Source organism: Bombina bombina, chromosome 3 (assembly GCF_027579735.1).
Source record: "Bombina bombina isolate aBomBom1 chromosome 3, aBomBom1.pri, whole genome shotgun sequence".
In the NCBI taxonomy this organism is placed as follows: Eukaryota; Metazoa; Chordata; class Amphibia; order Anura; family Bombinatoridae; genus Bombina; species Bombina bombina.
In genome coordinates, this window is record NC_069501.1 from 568872251 (window position 1) to 568892696 (window position 20446).

Genomic DNA, 20446 nt, shown 5'->3' on the forward strand with positions numbered 1-20446 from the left:
TTAAGTTAGGGGGGTGTTAGTGTTAGGGTTAGACTTAGCTTTAGGGGTTAATCCATTTATTAGAATAGCGGTGAGCTCCGATCGGAAGTTTAGGGGTTAATAATTGAAGGTAGGTGTCGGCGATGTTAGGGAGGGCAGATTAGGGGTTAATACTATTTATGATAGGGTTAGTGAGGCGGATTAGGGGTTAATAACTTTATTATAATAGCGGTGCGGTCCGCTCGGCAGATTAGGGGTTAATAAGTGTAGGCAGGTGTCGGCGACGTTGTGGGGGGCAGATTAGGGGTTAATAAATATAACATAGGGGTCGGCGATGTTAGGGCAGCAGATTAGGGGTACATAGGGATAACGTAGGTGGCGGCGGTTTACGGAGCGGCAGATTAGGGGTTAAAAAAATATGCAGGGGTCAGCGATAGCGGGGGCGGCAGATTAGGGGTTAATAAGTGTAAGGTTAGGGGTGTTTAGACTCGGGGTACATGTTAGGGTGTTAGGTGCAGACGTAGGAAGTGTTTCCCCATAGGAAACAATGGGGCTGCGTTAGGAGCTGAACGCTGCTTTTTTGCAGGTGTTAGGTTTTTTTTCAGCTCAAACAGCCCCATTGTTTCCTATGGGAGAATCGTGCACGAGCACGTTTTTGAGGCCGGCCGCGTCCGTAAGCAACTCTGGTATCGGGAGTTGCATTTGCGGTAAAAATGCTCTACGCTCCTTTTTTGGAGCCTAACGCAGCATTTGTTTTAACTCTCGATACCAGAGTTAAATTTATGGTGCGGCCAGAAAAAAGCCCGCGGAGCGTTAACAGCCCTTTTACCGCCGAACTCCAAATCTAGGCCTAAGATAGCAGAGAGTTGGACTAGGAACAGTTAGACTGTGTAACAGTATAGGTTAGGACATTCTAGTGTAAATCTTTGCTGGCTCTGTAGCAGTATAAATAGATAGTTCCACCTTCTTGTGATGTATGGATCGGAAGCATCAGATTTCAAGTTAAGCTGTAAATATATACATTCTAAAGGGGATGGAGCAGTGCATGCTTAATCCAACAAATACAGAAACACGATGTGAGGTTCAAATATAACAAAATAACAGTACATTGCATTCATTTGACCCTACATAGAATAAAATGTCAAGAACAAATTTATATAGAATTAGAGCTCCCAACATAAACAAGAAGAATGAAAACATTTGTATGCTAAAAGCTTGAATATGCAGTAATAATAGGAACCATATGAACAGTATTTGGAGCACAAGGGAACTGGCGGTAAAACAGACTAGCTAAACCATGACATGTAAGCACCAAAAGCATTGTAGAAAACAACCGAAGGGTTGCAGTGTCAAGGCTGGTTTTTCATAGTATATGTCCACCTGTTTCATATCACAGAGGAGAGAAGTAAATTACCTCCATATGGAGAGTTGCCGAAAGTGACAGATACATATTTCGTCATTATAGTCCCCCTTAATCAGGTATGTTCACAGTCATTAGGGGCAATATGACCAACTGTGAGGGTTCTAGGTGAGTATGCAGTGGTACGGGAGAATCTTAGTTACAGAAGCAAAGTAAACCACTGCACATGCAAAAATGCATCAACCGACTCCTGCTTTAAGAGCTGCGAGGCCCAGGGGATGGAAGCGCTTCACTCGGCAATCACATTTGTGAAGTGTGCGGTGTGCCATCCAAGCTGCTTGCAACTGATCCCAATAGTCACTACGGAACGTGACACAGGATGCTTGGTATTCCTCTGTTACACTGCAGCCTGCAGCCTCGGGTGATATGCAATCCAGGCAAACACTGCTTGGGGACTGCGAGCGCTCCGGTGTGGAAATTTTGTCCCCTATGTCCGCCTCAGTCAAGTGGGTTGCTGCCGTCAGATGGGTCATCTCCAGATAGTTTTGTGCTTGACGTTGAGTAGGCGGCGAACTCTGTGATAGCCTGGCTCCCCTATTCTCCGGTACAGGAATGAATGAGTGGGCAGCGTAGGTTGCAGATGCCGCTGCCGTTTGCTGGGGCTCCACCATGAGCTGACAGTCGAGCGCAATTCTACACCCATCCAGAAACAGATATATCACTTCCATAACGCGCTCTGCATCCTCCATGGTCGGGTATGGTAGTTGGCCCCTAGGTTGGGGATTAAAAAAAAAGAAAATAGAAGTGATAAGCTTTGTCAATTTTGTTCTCTTAATTGAAATTGCCGATTAGGCCACAAGATGGCTGCTATAGTCCACGCAGTCAGTGCCAGCCGCATCAAGGTTGCGGAGATATGTTTATGAGGTGTTTCTCTTGGTAAAAGTAGCTGTTAAGAACGGCTGCAGTTCCAGATCTTCTCTAGTAGCTTAATAAATAAATATATGAGCGCAGACGGTCGCTAACTTTATGTTTTAGATAAAGTATAGTAAGAGCTGCTGGAAAGTGCGACCGTCCGGTTTCAAAGCTGGCTCCGCCCCCCGAAATATTTAGTTTTTAACCCTAAGTGAATGTGCTGGAAAATTACTATTTTGTTTTTGTTGTCATTTGAGTGACATTTAGGGCCTTATCTGTTTAAACTCCCATGGTAAAAAGTCCCCATACTTTGTGATATGGGTGTGTGAGATAGCTGCAGTGAAAATTTACTGGCAGCATAAGAGATTTTGTTTCTAACCCTTATTGAAGGGCTGGAAAAAGACTATTTTTACAATTTGAGTAACATTTTGGGCCCCATATTTTTTAAAATTCCACAGTAAAAAGTCCACATACTTGGTGACAATGTAGAGGGATCATTGTGTGAGATACCTGCAATGAATATTTATTGTCACAATAGGAGATTTTAAAAAAAAGACCATTTTCGCAATATGAGTAATTATATTTGGGGCATAATATTTTTAAAATTCCACAGTAAAAAGTCCCCATACTTTGTGACATTGTAGACAGTCACAGAGGGGTCATTGTGTCATTGGCACATTGGGAGATTTTGGTTTTACCTAAAGTGGAATTGTTGAAAAATAACTATTTTTGAAAATCAATATTTAAAAAATTCCACAATAAAAACGTATCCACACTGTGTGATATTATAGAGGGATCAGTGTGTGAGATATGTGGTGCAAATTTAATTTATTGGTACAATTGGATATTAACTTTTACCCTAAGTGGAATTCTTGTGAAATTTGGTAACAAGTATTTTATTTTAATTTCTACAGGAAAATGTCCTTTCTATGTGAGAGCGTAGAGGGCTCAGTGTGCGCGTCATCTGCAGGTTAAATTTATAGGTAGAATTATCTTTTTTTTTACTTTATGCAGAATTGTGTTAAAATGTCAATTTATTGCAAAAATGCTTATGCTTTGTTAAGGTTTTTTTTATGTAAAAAAAATAAATACATTTAAAACAGTTAAAACATCTCTTATAAGTTATAAGCATATATGTATGTACAACTATTGATAGTGACAGTTTTATAACTGTGATCTCCAAAGCAGCGTCTGATAATAACTTGACTTAAATTTGTGAACTGTCGTAAAGCATTAGCTTGACTCAATTGTTTGCAGTGGGGTTAAACCCACAGCTATATACCAGCAAAAGTGTATAATATAATCTGACACATAAGAGCATTTTCTTCGTGCACTCTTATGTCCAGTGAAGTGTCTAATTTGTTATTCATTATGCTGCATCAATTTATCTCAACAACAAAAAATGGGCCATCTTGTGTCAAACACTGGATACTGTACTGTAAAATCCCGACTCTGCGTGTGCAACGTCTAGTTTCAAAGACGTCACTTATTTACTATTGGCTCGGCTCACTACAGCCTCATGCCCTTTAAGAAGAATAGCGATTTACTATTGGCTGGTACATATAGTATCCTAGCAACGAAGCAGCAGCGTCTGCGGCCTTGAGAAGAGGTTGATCTTGCGGACAGGGACACAAGCTAGATCGGGGGTTCAGGGCCCTGTATGTAGTGTAAACCATATCTGTAAACAGTGATTGCTCTGTCCGTAACTGCCTGACTCTGTCCTTCCTTCTTCCCCGTTGCACATTATCCTGCTGCTGTTCTTTTCTCTGCCGAGTCCTTCTGCGCCTTTCCCCTCTTGCTCGCAGTCATGTCTCTCCGCACTCTGCCTCTGCTCTTTATTAACCTCGGAGGAGAAATGCTTTATATTCTGGACCAGCGGCTGCGAGCCCAGAACATACCCCCGGATAAAGCAAAGAAAGGTGAGTGTCACTTGAATAATCGTGTGAAGGGAAATGAAATTGCACTTCCAGCCATTACTAATTTATTAGATAATTATTTGTTTTATTCAAGACTGGTTCCTGCAAACCAGTTTTTATCCACATTAAAGTTGATTTGTTAATTGTAGGGGGTATTCTAGTTGTGAGGCCCCAGGTTAAATGCTGTAAATGTGGAATGCCTGTCATTTGAGAAACTTGGCATTTGCAGCAGAAGTTGGTATATAATGCATCAGTAATAATATATAAATCAGTTATTATATATTTATATTATAAATTTGTTTAACATCAGTTCAACATCAGTTCAGTTTATTTATGTGGCATTATTTTAATGAGCAGCTATTCAATTGTATATAATAAATAGTTAAATTAATTCTACTAGACTGCTCAGTGATAAATAAGTCCCTGTTACTAATTACATTAAAAACAGCAACTATGAGGTTAAAATTATTATTTTTCTAGCAATAGAAATATTAAGCTAATGTTTAGATTCTGCAGTAGTTTTGGAAGGGTGTGGGTAAAAGCCGGATCCTGCCGGATCTTGTTGGGTTCCTGCCGGATCCATGTCTAATTTAGACAGATATACACAAATTTAAAGGGACAGTAAACTTATAAAATAATGTTATATAATGCTGCACATAGTGCAGCATTATATAACATTATCATAGAGGCAGGTAGCAAAAACAAAAGCATTGCGAGATATTTAATATTAAACTTGGATTTATCAGCCCTCCGCTCCAGGATCTTCTGAGCGGGTATTGAATTTTAAAAGCGCTTTGTAGGCGCGCTATCTAATCACAACACGCCCGATCGAGCCATTGAAATGAATGTAGCTCGCTCCCGCATGGTAGCGGGAGCGAGCTACATTCATTTCAGTGGCGCGATCGCGCACGCTGTGATTAGACAGCGCGCTAGCAAAGCGCTTTTAAAATTCAAGATCCGCTCAGAAGATCCTGGAGCGGAGAGCTGCTAAATCCAAGTTTAATATTAAATATCTCGCAATGCTTTTGTTTTTGCTACCTGTCGCTAAGATAATGTTATATAATGCTGCACTATGTGCAGCATTATATAACATTATTTTATAAGTTTACTGCCCCTTTAAGTGTTTTCCACACAAACACATCCAGACACTTATGGATCCACCAATTTTTTTTTACACAAAAACATCTGGGTCCTTTCAGAACCGACACTTTTTTACAGAAAAACAGCTGGATCCTGCCTGATCTATGTCTAATTTAGATAGAAACACAAAAATTTAAGATTTTTCCACACAAACACATCCAGACACTTCTGAATTCAACAATATTTTACTCAAAAACATCTTGGTCCTTCCAGAACCAATTCTTTTATATAGAAAAACAGCCGGATCCTGCCGGATCCATGTCTAATTTAGACAGAAACACAAAAATGTAAGTGTTTTCCACACAAACACATCCAGAGTGTGTTCCACACAAACATCCAGACGCTTCTGAATTCAACAATATTTTACTGAAAAACATCTTGGTCCTTCCAGAACCAATTCTTTTATATAGAAAAACAGCCGGATCCTGCCGGATCCATGTCTAATTTAGACAGTAGTGATTACGGCGTACAGCCGAAACGCGTATACTGTGTTATCCTGTTGTACCTCTGTCCCTCCATGGACTGTTTTACTTATTTTGCATTAATAAATGCTAAGTTTTAACTTTACTACTACCGTTGCTGCTTATTTTTCTTTATTTGGTTGGATGATAATTTAGACAGCTACACACAAATTGAAGTGTTTTCCACACAAACACATCCAGACGCTTCTGAATCCAACAATGTTTTGCACAAAAAAGGGATCCTACCAGAACCAGCCTTTTTGTTTACGGAAAAACAGTTGGATCCATGTCCTATTAAGACAGATACACACACAAATTCAGGTATTTTCCAAACAAACTCATCCAGACACTCCTGGATCCAAAGCTATTGTAGATTAAAAACATCAGAATCCTACCAGAACCAACTCTCTGTTGAATCCAGTACTATATTTACACACAAACAAAATGTGTTGGTTCTGAAAGGACCTAGATGTGTTTGTGTAAAATACTGTTGGATTCAGAAGTGTCTGGATGTGTTTGTGTGCATCTGTCTAAATCATACATGGATCCTCTAAATTAGACATGGATCTGTCAGTATCCGACTGTTTATTTTATAAAAATTGTTGGTTCTGAAAGGATCCAGATGTTTTTGTGTAAAATATTGTTGAATTCAGAAGTGTCTGGATGCGTTTGTGTGGAAAACACTTACATTTGTGTGTCTCTGTCTAAATTAGACATGGATCCAGCAGGATCTGGCTGTTTTTCTGTAAAAAAAGTGTTGGTTCTGAAAGAACCCAGATGTTTTTGTTTAAAAAAATTGGTGGATCCAGAAGTGTCTAAATGTGTTTGTGTGGAAAACACTTAAATTTGTGTATATCTGTCTAAATTAGACATGGATCCAGCAGAATACATCTGTTTTTCTGTAAAAAAAAAGTGTTGGTTCTGAAAGGACCTAGATGTTTTTTGTGTAATACATTGGTGGATCCAGAAGTGTCTGGGTGTGTTTGTGTGGAAAACTCTTAAATTTGTGTGTATCTGTCTAAACTAGACATGAATCCGGTAGGATTCGGCTTTTTTTCTGTAAAAAAGTGTCAGTTTTAAATGGACCCAGATGTTTTTGTTTAAAAAAAAAATGGTGGATACAGAAGTGTCTGGATGTGTTTGTGTGGAAAACACTTAAAGGGACAGTCTACACCAGAATTTTTATTGTTTTAAAAGATAGATAATCCCTTTATTACCCATTCCCCAGTTTTGCATAACCAACACAGTTATATTAATATACTTTTAACCTCTGTGATTATCTTGTATCTAATCCTCTGCAAACTGCCCCTTTATTTCAGTTCTTTTGACAGACTTGCAGTTTAGCCAATCAGTGCCTGCTCCCAGATAACGTCACGTGCACGAGCATAGTGTTATCTATATGAAATACATGAACTAACACCCTCTAGTGGTGAAAAACTGTTAAAATGCATTCTGAAAAGAGGTGGCCTTCAAGGTCTAAGAAATTAGCATATGAACCTCCTAGGTTAAGCTTTCAACTAAGAATACAAAGAGAACAAAGCAAAATTGGTGATAGAGCATGTAATTTTAAACAATTTACTTTTATCTGAATCATGAAAGTTTATTTTTGCCTAGACTGTCCCTTTAAATTTGTGTTTCTGTCTAAATTAGACATCGATCCGGCAGGATCCGGCTGTTTTTCTGTAAAAAAAAGTGTTGGTTCTGAAAGGACCCAGATGGTTTTTGTGTAAAAAATTGGTGGATCCAGAAGTGTCTCGATGTGTAAATTTGTGTGTATCTGTCTAAATTAGACATGGATCTGGCAGGATCCGGCTTTTATCCACACCCGCTTTGGAATGTATGAAACCTTTAAAACAAGCATAGTATAAATTGAAAAGCATGTCAGGAAGGTAATGTCTTGGTTTGATATTATTCAATAAAAAAGAAACTATACGTACCTAATTTTAGAAGTCATATTAATATGCACACTTCACATATTGGTTGGGAAAATCTAGGTTTGGCTTTTAATGTTGAATTTTTACCGTAAAGCATGGGTTCAACATTAGAACATACCTCCCAACATTCCCCAAACTCCTTAGACTTTGGTTTTGTAAGGGAAATGTGGAAGGAGCCTTGGGTGTTATGTGGGTGGAGCTGTGACTGGTAGGGACAGAGCCACAGGTGTTCTTGGGCTGTAGGCAGAATTGAGGTGGGTCATGGACCGAAATTTGCACTTAATGGGACACTGAACCCAAATTTTTTCTTTCATGATTCAGATAGAGCATGGAATTTTAAGCAACTTTCTAATTTACTCCTATTATCAATTTTTCTTCGTTCTCTTGCTATCTTTATTTTAAAAGCAGGAATGTAAATCTTAGCAGCCAGACCATTTTAGGTTCAGCACCATCGATAGCGCTTGCTTATTGGAGGCTGACATTTACCCACAGATAAGCAAGCATAACTTAGGTTCTCAACCAAAATTGGGCCGGCTCCTATGCATCACATTCCTGCTTTTTAAAAAAAGATAGCAAGAGAACAAAGAAAAATTGATAAAAGGAGTAAATTAGAAAGTTGCTTAAAATTGCATGCTCTATCTGAATCATAAGAAAAAAAAATTGGGTTTAATTTCCCTTTAAGGAAAAGCTATGTGAGAGGCATATACCTCCCAACCTTTCCACATCCTGCTGGGTTGTCACAGATTGGGAGGTCTGGCCCACTTCCCGCCACACACATTTATTGTCACAGCTTTAAAACAACTTACTAGCCATGCCCACAGACCACCCTGATATGCCTATGGTCCACACTAAACGCAACCCATTCTCTGTGGCTCTGCCCCTCCCGACATGGACGCACACGTGTAACGCAGACGGCAGTTTTTAACCAGAAGAGGTACTGTAAGGAATGCAAAAAAACAAACATATTTATGTTTAGCTGATGAATTCATTTCTTTTATGATGGTGAGAGTCAACAAGCCATTACATGTGGGATTAAAGGGACAGTCTACACTGGAATTGTTATTGTTTTAAAAGATAGATAATCCCTTTATTACCCATTCCCTAGTTTTGCATAACACAGTTATATTAATACACTTTTTACCTCTGTGATTACCTTGTATCTAAGCCTCTGCAAACTGCCCCCTTATTTCAGTTCTTTTGACAGACACAGCCAGAGAAGATTATGACTTAAAGGCGGGGAAAAATAGTAATTTTATTATTTTATTTTTTAAATATTAATTTAAAAGTTTGGGTTTAAGAATAAGTTTGGATTTTGGAATACCAGATTTGGGGATTTGTACCTGTATTGCGATACAAATAGCTTGCACGAGAGAGCCTGCCCTCTCTCACTTCCTGGTACATAGAGCCCTAAGTATTATAGTGGAGATAATATAATTTATGGTTTGTGCAGCTTTGCCTCTTGCTTTTGTGCAACCAGTTATGAGACAGCAGGTGTTATCAATCAACCTTAACATATCTGTTTGGAATGATTTAAACTCCACCACTTTTAACTTGGCATAGAGGTTAGGAAGCTGGTTTCTTAACCCCTTAATGACCACAGCACTTTTCCATTTTCTGTCCGTTTGGGACCAAGGCTATTTTTACATTTTTGTGGTGTTTGTGTTTAGCTTTAATTTTCTTCTTACTCATTTACTGTACCCACACATATTATATACAGTTTTTCTCGCCATTAAATGTACTTTCTAAATATACCATTATTTTCATCATATCTTATAATTTACTATAAAAAAAATGATAAAATATGAGGAAAAATGGAAAAAAACACACTTTTTCTAACTTTGACCCCCAAAATCTGTTACATATCTAAAACCACCAAAAAACACCCATGCTAAATAGTTTCTAAATTTTGTCCTGAGTTTAGAAATACCCAATGTTTACATGTTCTTTGCTTTTTTTGCAAGTTATAGGGCCATAAATACAAGTAGCACTTTGCAATTTCCAAACCATTTTTTTCCAAAATTAGCGCTAGTTACATTAGAACACTGATATCTTTCAGGAATCCCTGAATATCCCTTGACATGTATATATTTTTTTTTAGTAGACATCATAAAGTATTGATCTAGGCCAATTTTGGTATATTTCATACCACCATTTCTCCGCCAAATGCGATCAAATAAAAAAATCGTTCACTTTTTCACAAATTTTTTCACAAACTTTAGGTTTCTCACTGAAATTATTTACAAACAACTTGTGCAATTATGGCATAAATGGTTGTAAATTCTTCTCTGGGATCCCCTTTGTTCAGAAATAGCACACATATATGGCTTTGGTGTTGCTTTTTGGTAATTAGAAGGCCGCTAAATGCCACTGCGCACCACAAGTGTATTATGCCCAGCAGTTAAGGGGTTAATTAGGGAGCTTTTAGGGAGCTTGTAGGGTTAATTTTAGCTTTAGTGTAGTGTAGTAGACAACCCCAAGTATTGATCTAGGCACATTTTGGTATATTTCATGCCCCCATTTCACCGCCAAATGCGATCAAATTAAAAAAAACGTAAATTTTTTCACAATTTTAGGTTTCTCACTGAAATCATTTACAAACAGCTTGTGCAATTATGGCACAAATGGTTGTAAATGCTTGTCTGGGATCCCCTTTGTTCAGAAAAAGCAGACATATATGACTTTGGCGTTGCTTTCTGGTAATTAGAAGGCCACTAAATCCTGTTGCGCCTCACACGTGTATTATGGCTAGCAGTGAAGGGGTTAATTAGGGAGTTTGTAGGGAGCTTGCAGGGTTAATTTTAGCTTTAGTGTAGAGATCAGCCTCCCATCTGACACATCCCACCCCCTGATCCCTCCCAAACAGCTCCCTTCCCTCCCCCACCCCACAATTGTCCCCGCCATCAGAAAGTCTGCCAGTACTAAAATAAAAGGGTTTTAAAAATTTTTTTTTTACATATGCTACTGTGTAGGATCCCCCCCTTAGCCCCCAACCTCCTTGATCCCCCCCCAAAACCGCTCTCTAACCCTCCCCTCTGCCTTATTGGGGGCCATCTTGGGTACTGGCAGCTGTCTGCCAGTACCCAGTTTACAATAAAAAGTGCTTTTTTTTGTTTGTTTGTTTTTTTCTGTAGTGTAGCTTCCCCCCCCCCCACACAGACAAACCCCCACCACCTTGCTGATCGTTTTTTTTTTTTTTTATTTTGACATTTTTTTAATATTTTTTATTTCCAGCATTTTCTGTAGTGTAGCGGTTCCCACCCGCTCCCTCCCCGTGCACGCGCCCGCCCCCACCCTCCCGTGCACGCGCGCCCGTACGCGCCCCCAGCCACCCCCGCCCACGATCCCGCCCCCCTTTACATCAACAGGGCCATCGATGGCCGCCACCCGCCTCCCGGTCCGGCTCCCACCAACCAACGCAGTAAGCCACCGATCTCCGGTGCAGAGAGGGCCACAGAGTGGCTCTCTCTGCACCGGATGGCTTAAAAAGGTTATTGCAGGATGCCTCCATATCGAGGCATCACTGCAATAACCGGAAAGCATCTGGAAGCGAGCAGGATCGCTTCCAGCTGCTTTCCACACTGAGGACGTGCAGGGTACGTTCTCAGGCGTTAACTGCCTTTTTTCTGAGGACGTACCCTGCACGTCCTCAGTCGTTAAGGGGTTAAACCTCTTCTCTCTTGCGATTGCAGGCTCTGAAGCAGCACCCACAGCTTAATATATAAATGGATTGTTTAAAATGACCTTTCTGATTCTTATTCGCCATCAAAGTCCATTTTTGTTTCAGGACCCTAAAAAACACACTGCTGTTTTATATGTTTTGTCATTTGCATTTTTTGTTGTATTTTATAGGGTATCACAACTGTGTTTTCTTCTTTTAGTAAATATGTTTTCAATTCCCTATTGGTTGATAAAGCATTTTGAAATACTGCTGCCAGATAACTAAGGGATTGCTGTTTTCTCAAAGGGAATTTTATTTTGTTTATATGAATGTAGTGTTATGCTAAGTTAATTGGACAGTTTTACTTAATTAACTGTATGCAAAAAAAATTGTCAGCAACATGCAAAGATAGCAGTGTCCCCATACAATCTTTTGTGCTTCTTGACTTTTTTTTTAGATTATTTTTATCAATTAATAAAAATGCAAAGTGAGTGAATAGAAGACAGATCTGACTGCAATCAATATTTGGTGTGAGGAGGATATTGTAAGGAGCATGATTAAATAATTATATCAAAACAAGTGCTAGTTATTAGGGCTGGGCGATATGTGGGGGGGGCGGGGAAATCACGATTTAAAAAACAAAACAAAATACACGATTGCGATTTTCTTATTTACTAGAACACCTTAATTTTGCGCACGTGACGGGTCTCTCCCTCTGAGCAGTCGGCGTTCCTGGGATGGTCCCGGGGAGGAGGGGCGGGACACAGACTGGGAAGGAGGTGTCTCTAGCAGGTGATTGGTGGACTGGTGTTACTGTAGCATGAGTGGCCCATCAGAATTAAGCACCGTCACAACACCGGCTTTTTCATTGCAGGCGGTGCTGTGGGATGGATCATGATACTTCCTGTTCTGTCACTACAGTTTCTGTGAGCCCCATGTCTTCACATCTGAGGGAAAATATTAACTTGTTCTAATGTTTAAAATGCACTTAGGTCCCTGGGAGGCAGCTTAGAAAATACTATTTCAAATTAAAACACAGTGCATAATAAAGCTGCTAAGTGATATATAAACAATGTATTACATTTGGCACTTGCTAACACTTCAAACAAATGAGGTGCATTTTTATTTTCCATACGTATCACATATATTCATTTATGGTACTTTATTAGCGTTTTAGCCTTTTATTTGTTATTAAATGTCGGTTTAGGGGTTAATAGGTTAATTAGGTTTATTACGATGTGGGGGGTTGGCAGTTAAGGGGTTAATATTTTAATTATGTTATTTGCGGATTAGGGGTTCATTACTTTATTTTGCAATGTTGGCAGTTTTGGTGTTTGGTTAGGTTTTTTTTTGTTATACTTTGTGGGGGCGGTTAGAATTTTTTTTATTTCTTGCAGGCGGTTACGTGTTTATTAGTAGTTTCATGCGGGCGGTTGTGTGTATTTTTTTTTTTTTTAAAGACTTCGTTTGCCTACGCTGCATCCAGGTGTATTCCGAAAATGGCATTTTCTTTTGGCTGCGTGCGCAGGCAACATTCTTTTGGCTGCCTCGCGCAACCAACATTCCTTTGAGAATGCTTGCGCAACTGGCAACAAACTATAGTATAGATGTGCCTTTGTATAGAGCTGCGTAAAATGTTGGTGCTTTATAAATAAACAATAATAATAATTAACTGAAACAGAAACATTTGTGTAGGGAGAATAAAACTGGGTGAGGAACAACCAAACTCTGATAACTTCTTGCTGAAGACAATTTAATGTCAAAAGGCATACACCATGGCAAGACTGAGCACAGCAACATGACACAAGGTAGTTATACTGCATCAGCAAGGTCTCTCCCAGGCAGAAATTTCAAGGCAGACTGGTTTCCAGATGTGCTGTCCAAGCTCTTCTGAAAAAGCAGAAATAAACAGATAACGTTGAGGACTGAAGATGCAGTGGTCGGCCAATAAAACTTAGTGCAGTAGATGAAACACATCATGCTTACTTCCCTTTTTGCAATTGGATTATGTCCAGCAGTGCCATCAGCTCAGAATTGGCAGAAAGCAGTGGAACCCTGGTACACCCATCTACTGTCCAGAGAAGTCTGATCAGAACTGGTCTTCATGGAAGACTTGCGAGCCATAGCGCCAATGTGGAAACAAAGCTAAGCAACTCAACTATGCATGAAAACACATGAATTGGGGTGCAGAGAAATGTCAGCAGGTGCTCTGGATAGATGGACTTCAAATTTTAAAATCTTTGGCTGTAGTAGAAGGCAGTACAAGAATGAGTGTTTGCAGGCAACAGTGAAGCAGCATGGGTGTTCCTTGCAAGTTTGGGAATTTATTTCTACAAATCGAGTTGGGGATTTGCTCAGAATTAATAGTCTCCTCAATTCTGAGAGGTACAGACAGATACTTCTCCATTATGCAATATTATCAGAGACACATCGCATTAGCCCCAAATTTATTCTGCAGCATGACAAGGACCCCAAGCATACAGGCAAAGTCCCCCACAGAACCCTAATATTAATATCATCAAGTCTGTCTGGGATTACATGAAGAGACAGAAGCAACTGAGACTGCCTGAATCCACAGAAGAACTGTAGAGTTATTTTAAAAAAAAAAAGTCTGTGCAAGTGTACATAGAATAATTGATGCTGTTTTGAAGGCAAAGGGTGGCCACACCAAATATTGATTTGATGTAGATTCTTATTCTGTTCACTCACTTTGCATTTTGTTAATTGATATAGTTAATATGTATGTAATTGTGTGTGTATGTGTGTGTATGTGTATATGTGTGTGTGTATATGTATATATATGTATATATATATGTATATGTATATATATGTATATGTATATATATATATATATATATATATATATATATATATATATATATGTGTATATAACCAAATATAGTGGTAAGTCCAGCACTTTCTTGGGTACCCCTTCACTGGGTATAGCTTCTAGTAGGTTTACCTTTGCAGTGCACGTTTGCCTTGGAGGCCTGCCATGCTCCCATATACAATTTCCAAAGTAGACAATGGCAACAGCACTTTTCTTTAAAACACTTCTTCTTTATTAAAGTAACATTTTAGGATAAAATACAGCGACGTTTCGAGCCTCTTGGGCCCTTCCTCTTGCATGAGGAAGGGCCCAAGAGGCTCGAAACGTGCTGTTGCCATTGTCTACTTTGAGAATATATATATATATATATATATATATATATATATATATATATATATATATATATATATATATATACACATATGCACACACAACGGCCACTTTATTAGGGACACCTGTTCAATTACTTGGTAACACAAATTGCTAATCAGCCAATCACATGGCAGCAACTCAATGCATTTAGGTATCTAGACGTGGTGAAGACGACTTGCTGAAGTTCAAACCGAGCATCAGAATGGGGAAGAAATGGGATTTAAGTGTCTTTGAACTTACACTCCGGGATCAGGGATGCTTCAGAATGTGATAAGGAAGAATTGGATGATGCTCTCCAAGGACACTAGTCTACCTTTTGTGGATGCTCCGGTACCCCGGGTGGTATACAAGCGAGCAAGTAACCTCAGGGATCTACTAGTACTCAGTGATCCCACACACTGCTATGAAAAACAGACATGGCTCACAAGAGGGAAACCAGGATGTTACAAATGTGGCAATTGTGTCACTTGCAATAATCTCATTGCTGGGACATCTTTTCAACATCCCCATAACAACAAAAGATACAAAATAAGACATCGATTATCCTGCACATCGGAATATGTGGTGTATGCCATTATTTGCCCATGTTCCAAATTCTACATAGGCAAAACAGTGACAGTGTTCAAAGAACGTTTGGCTAACCATAAAACAGCAATTCGTCAAGCAATAGAAAAAGGTCGATCAGAACAACCGGTTGCGCAACATTTTGCAACTGCAGGACACTCGGTTTCCTCTTTGCGAGTGATGCTGATTGACCATGTGCCCCACAACAGACGTGGTGGTGACAGAGGACTGGCACTATTAAGAATGGAATCCCGTTGGATCTTCACACTGGACACAGTTGCCCCTCGAGGCCTGAATGTCAACATAGACTTTGGCTGTTGGTATAAACACAAATGAGATGTGAAGGATTGGGAGTCATCCAGGACTTAATTTCTACCTACTCCTCTGGCATGATGCAATGTATACCTGCTTAAATATCCAGGGGGCTTGAGATTGGTTTTCATGCCCTCACCTGCTACCTCCCCACATGCCTTGATACCATGAGTATAGAGGGCTGAGCTATTAGTTTTTGATACTTTGGGTTTCGGTAGCGCTATTTACTTTATTAGCTACATATTAGGTTTGTCTCAATGTTGCATATAGATAGATACCTATTCCTTTATTGTATTTGTATATAGGGGTTTTCAGATCACTGTTTGATTAATTGACATAATGTTTCCCATCAGAGGCTTACCCGCCAGCGCACCCGCACAGTACATTTGTGTATGCTTTGTCTCCATGGTTACGCATGTTTCCGTGGTTACACACAAGACGGCGGTAACGTGATGACGTCACGTGACGCCCACATTGAGCCCGGCAATAAGCTGTTTAGGTCTGTGTGAGTGGGTGTGCCGCGGTTACACTCTCTGATTGGTCTATCACTTGGGCTGGGTGGGTATTTAAGGTTAGTTTGTGTTCTAGTTTTTCACATTTGGTTTTGTACACCATTGACAAAGGCTCGTGTGTGAGCCGAAACGTTTGGTAATCAACTTTGCCAATAAACCGGAGTGTTTTTGAAAAAACCTGTGTGCCTGCTTCATTTGGGTCCTTGCTGCAACACGGAGTCCGTCCGTGGGATCCATAACCGCTTTACTGTTTGTCTCTCCCTAGTGTGAGCACCAGGTAGCTGACATACTCGTGAGTGCCGTTCACCTCTGCAATTTTATATATATATATATATATATATATATATATATATATATATATATATATATATATATATATATATATATATATATATACACATATATGCACACACAACGGCCACTTTATTAGGGACACCTGTTCAATTACTTGGTAACACAAATTGCTAATCAGCCAATCACATGGCAGCAACTCAATGCATTTAGGTATCTAGACGTGGTGAAGACGACTTGCTGAAGTTCAAACCGAGCATCAGAATGGGGAAGAAATGGGATTTAAGTGTCTTTGAACGTGGCATGGTAGTTGGTGCCAAGACGGGCTGGTCTGAGTATTTAAAAAACTGCTGATTTGACTGCGATTTTCATCCACAACCAGCTCTAGGGTTTACAGAGAATGGTCTAAAAAAGAGAAAATATCCAGTGAGCAGCAGTTGTGCAGACAAAAATGCCTTGTTGATGTTAGAGGAGAGTGGGAAAACTGGTTCGAGATGATAGAAAGGCAACAGTAACTCAAATAACAATTCGTTACAACCAAGCTATGCAGAATACCACACCTGGTACCACTCCTGTCAGCTAAGAACAGGAAACTGAGGCTATAATTTGCACAGGCTCACCAAAATTGGACAATAGAAGATTGGAAAAATGTTGCCTGGTCTGATGCATCTCGACCATGAAAGCATGGATCCATCCTGCCTAGTATCAACAGTTCAGGCTGGTGGTGGTGGTGTATTGGTGTGAGGGTTATTTTCTTGGCACACTTTGTGCCACTTAGTACCCATTGAGCATCGTTTTTAAATACCACGGCCTACCTGAGTGTTGTTGCTGACCATGTCCATCCCTTTATGACTACAGTGTACCCATCTTCTGATGGCTATTTCCAGCAGGATAATGCACCATGTCACAGAGCTCAAATCATCTCAAACTGGTTTCTTGAACATAACAATGAGTTCACTGTACTCCAATGGCTTCCACAGTCACCTGATCTCAATCCAGTAGAGCACCTTTGGGATGTGGTGCAATGGAATATTCGTATCATGGACATGCAGCCTGACAAATGTGCAGCAACTGCGTGATGCTATCATGTCAATATGGACCAAAATGTCTGAGGAATGTTTCCAACACCTTGTGAAGTCTATGCCACAAAGAATTAGGGCAATCCTGAAGGCAAAAGGGGGTCCAACCCACTACTAGCAAGGTGTATTTACAAAAAGTGGCCGGTGAGTGTGTGTGTGTGTGTGTGTGTATGTGTGTATATATATATAATTCTTGAATTTGGAAGCCTGAAAAGATCTGAGTGGCCAAATAGTGCTGGCTAGACGACTGGGCCAGAGCATCTCCAAAATGGCAGGTCTTCTGGGGTGTTCCTGGAATGCAGTGGTAAGTACCTACCAAAATTGGTGCAAGGAAGGAAACCGGTAAACCAGCGTCAGGGTCATGGGTGCCTAAGGCTCATTATTGCACGTGGGGTGTGAAAGCTAGTCAGTCTGGTCCAATAACACAGGAGAGCTACTGTAGTTGAAATTGATTAACATCATATTGCTGGCCATGATAGAAAGGTGTCAGAACACACAGTGCATCGCAGTTTGATGCATATGAGGCTGCGTAGCCCCAGACGGGTTAGAGTGCCCCTAATGACCCCTGTCCACCGCTGAAAGCACCTTCAATGAGGAAGTGAGCGTCAGAACTGGACCATGGAGCAGTGAAGGAAGTTTGCCTGGTCTGATGAATCACGTTTTCTTTAAGATCAGGTGGATGGGCGGGTGTATGTGCATCATCTACCTGGGGAAGAGTTGGCAGCAGAATGCACTATGGAAAGAAGGCAGGCCAGCGGAGGCAGTGTGTTGCTCTGGGCAATGTTCTGCTGGGAAACCTTGGGTCATTGCATTCATGTGGATGTTACTTAGAGATTGTTGTAGACCATGCACACTTCACACCTCTTCATGGCAATGGTGGTGTTCCCTGATGGCAGTTGCCTCTTTCAGTAGTGCAAACATTTACACACTGCAAACATTGTTCAGGAATGGTTTGAGGAACATGACAAAGAGCTCAAGGTGTTGCCTTGGCCTCCAAATTCACCAGATCTCATTCCAATTGAGCATCTGTGGGATGTGCTGGAACAACAAATCCGATCCATGAAGGCCCACCTCGCAACTTGCAGGACTTAAAGGATCTGCTGCTAATGTCTTAGTGCCAGATAACACAGGACACGTTCAGAGGTCTGTGGAGTCCATGCCTTGACGCATAAGAGATGTTTTGGCAGCACAAGGGGGACCTATACGATATTCGGCAGGTGGTTTTAATGTTGTGGCTTATCAGTGTATATAAATATATATTTGTACTTCTATCAAATTTGCTTTTTTCCTCATGATATTCTTTGTTGAAGATATACCCAGGTAGGTGTCTGGAGCAATACATGGTAGGGAATAGTACCACCATCTAATGCTTTTGCAAATGGATAATATTCTTGCCAAATTGCAGCCATATAGTGCTCCAGACACGTGTACGCTCCTGAGCTTTTCAGCAAAAGATACCAAGAGAACAAAGAAATTGTAATAATTTAAGTAAACTAGAAAGTTGTTTAAAATTGCGTGCTCTATCTGGATCATGGGTTTCATGTCCCTTTAAGGTAGTCAGTAATTTAAGAAAACACAGTTGAAATTGTAAACAAGCTATTCAAATTTGAAGGATTCCTTCTATTTCTAATGTCAAATGAGGTTTTTACAGCATTGGTGAGTGTCGAGATAGAGGTGTTCCATGGCATACCTCTCAGCATTTCAAAATTCAAAAGAGGGACAGCCCCCCGCGGAAACAGTGTGATATGTGGTGGGCAGGAGCAGGGATGGGGCTTAGAAAAAATCATAAGACCAAAGTAATATAAAGAAAATTCTAAATAATGTAATATCTTTTAATACTCTTAGGCAGCAAATCAAACACAAGCTCAAACCACTGGTATAGCTATGTGAGCTCTGTATTTAATTAACCTTTGCAGAGACAGTGCTAAATATATATATATATATATATATATATATATATATATATATATATAAATATATATATATATATATATATATATATATATATATATTTATAATACAAGCTTTATTGTTCATGTCTTTCAAATATACAAGTTTAAAGTACATTTTTCAATACTCGGGTTTTGAAGATGACATTACGTACGTTACAGTGTTATGAACAAAATTATAACTGGATTGAAACCTAGAGGCCCATTTATCAAGCTCCGTATGGAGCTTGAGGGCCCCTGTCTAAAGACCGCTGCTCCATAACCCTGTCCGCCTGCTCTGATGAGGCGGACAGGAATCGCCACAATTCAACCCGATCGAGTATGATCGGGTTGATTGACACCTCCCTGCTGGCGGCCCATTGGCCACGAGTCTGCAGGGGGCGGCGTTGCACCATCAGCTCTTGTGAGATGCTGGTGCAGTGCTGAATACGGAGAGCGTATTGCTCTCCACATTCAGCGAATAGGCTGGACCTTAGTATTGCAGATTGAAATGTCCTATTTCCAGAGTCAAATAGACTGTAATGTCTCTTTGGTTTTCCATAGTCGTGCCTTTCTTTATAAAGATTGACATTTTAACAATTTTCACAAATATACAGTATATTCAAACTTATTCAAACATAAAGAATACCTTTAAGTGTGTGCCGTGCCAGGATGAGTTAGGAATCCAGGAGGGGGGGTCATTGCTAGAGAAGGGGAACAGAGAAAGAGGAGCAGGAGAAATAAAAAAATAGGGGGAGGGGAAAAGGTCACTTCAGAGGCCTATAGCTATTATAAGGGCGTAGCGTTCCATACGGCCAGAATAATTTCATACCTCACCAGTTGGTTAGTTTTGAAGTAGTGAAACCTCTCCAAAAGTAATAATTCCTCTACTGAGGAGTACCATTCCTCCACTGATGGAACATCTTTCAATTTCCATTTCTTAGGGATGGGATAAGCTTCTTAGCTCCTGTGTGTCTCTGGTTTTAGGAAGGTGTAGTAGTAACATCGTTTCTGGAGTGTTTGGGATTGACGTTTTGTAATTTGGCCAACATAATTTCATGCACCGCCTACCAATAATCCCCGAGCCTAGGGCACAACCACCAGATATGGCTGTGCTAAATATTGTTATCTTAATTAGACATTTAATAATAGATTCTTTAAATCTGCTCTCGGCATTCCCCATTAATATTCCCCATTA

The 20446-nt window shown here is 40.1% G+C and overlaps 1 protein-coding gene across 2 annotated transcripts in view; it reads left to right on the forward strand.

Annotated features, from left to right (window-relative positions):
* The first annotated feature begins 3834 nt into the window (after nt 1–3834).
* The window catches only part of OSCP1 (organic solute carrier partner 1), a 269469-nt gene continuing 252857 nt past the window's right edge, over nt 3835–20446 (forward strand). For both annotated transcript variants that reach the window (XM_053707128.1, XM_053707129.1), the window contains exon 1: nt 3835–4170. In XM_053707128.1, the coding sequence (XP_053563103.1) occupies nt 4059–4170 (112 nt within the window). In that variant the 5' untranslated portion in view covers nt 3835–4058. The remainder of the gene's footprint in view (nt 4171–20446) is intronic.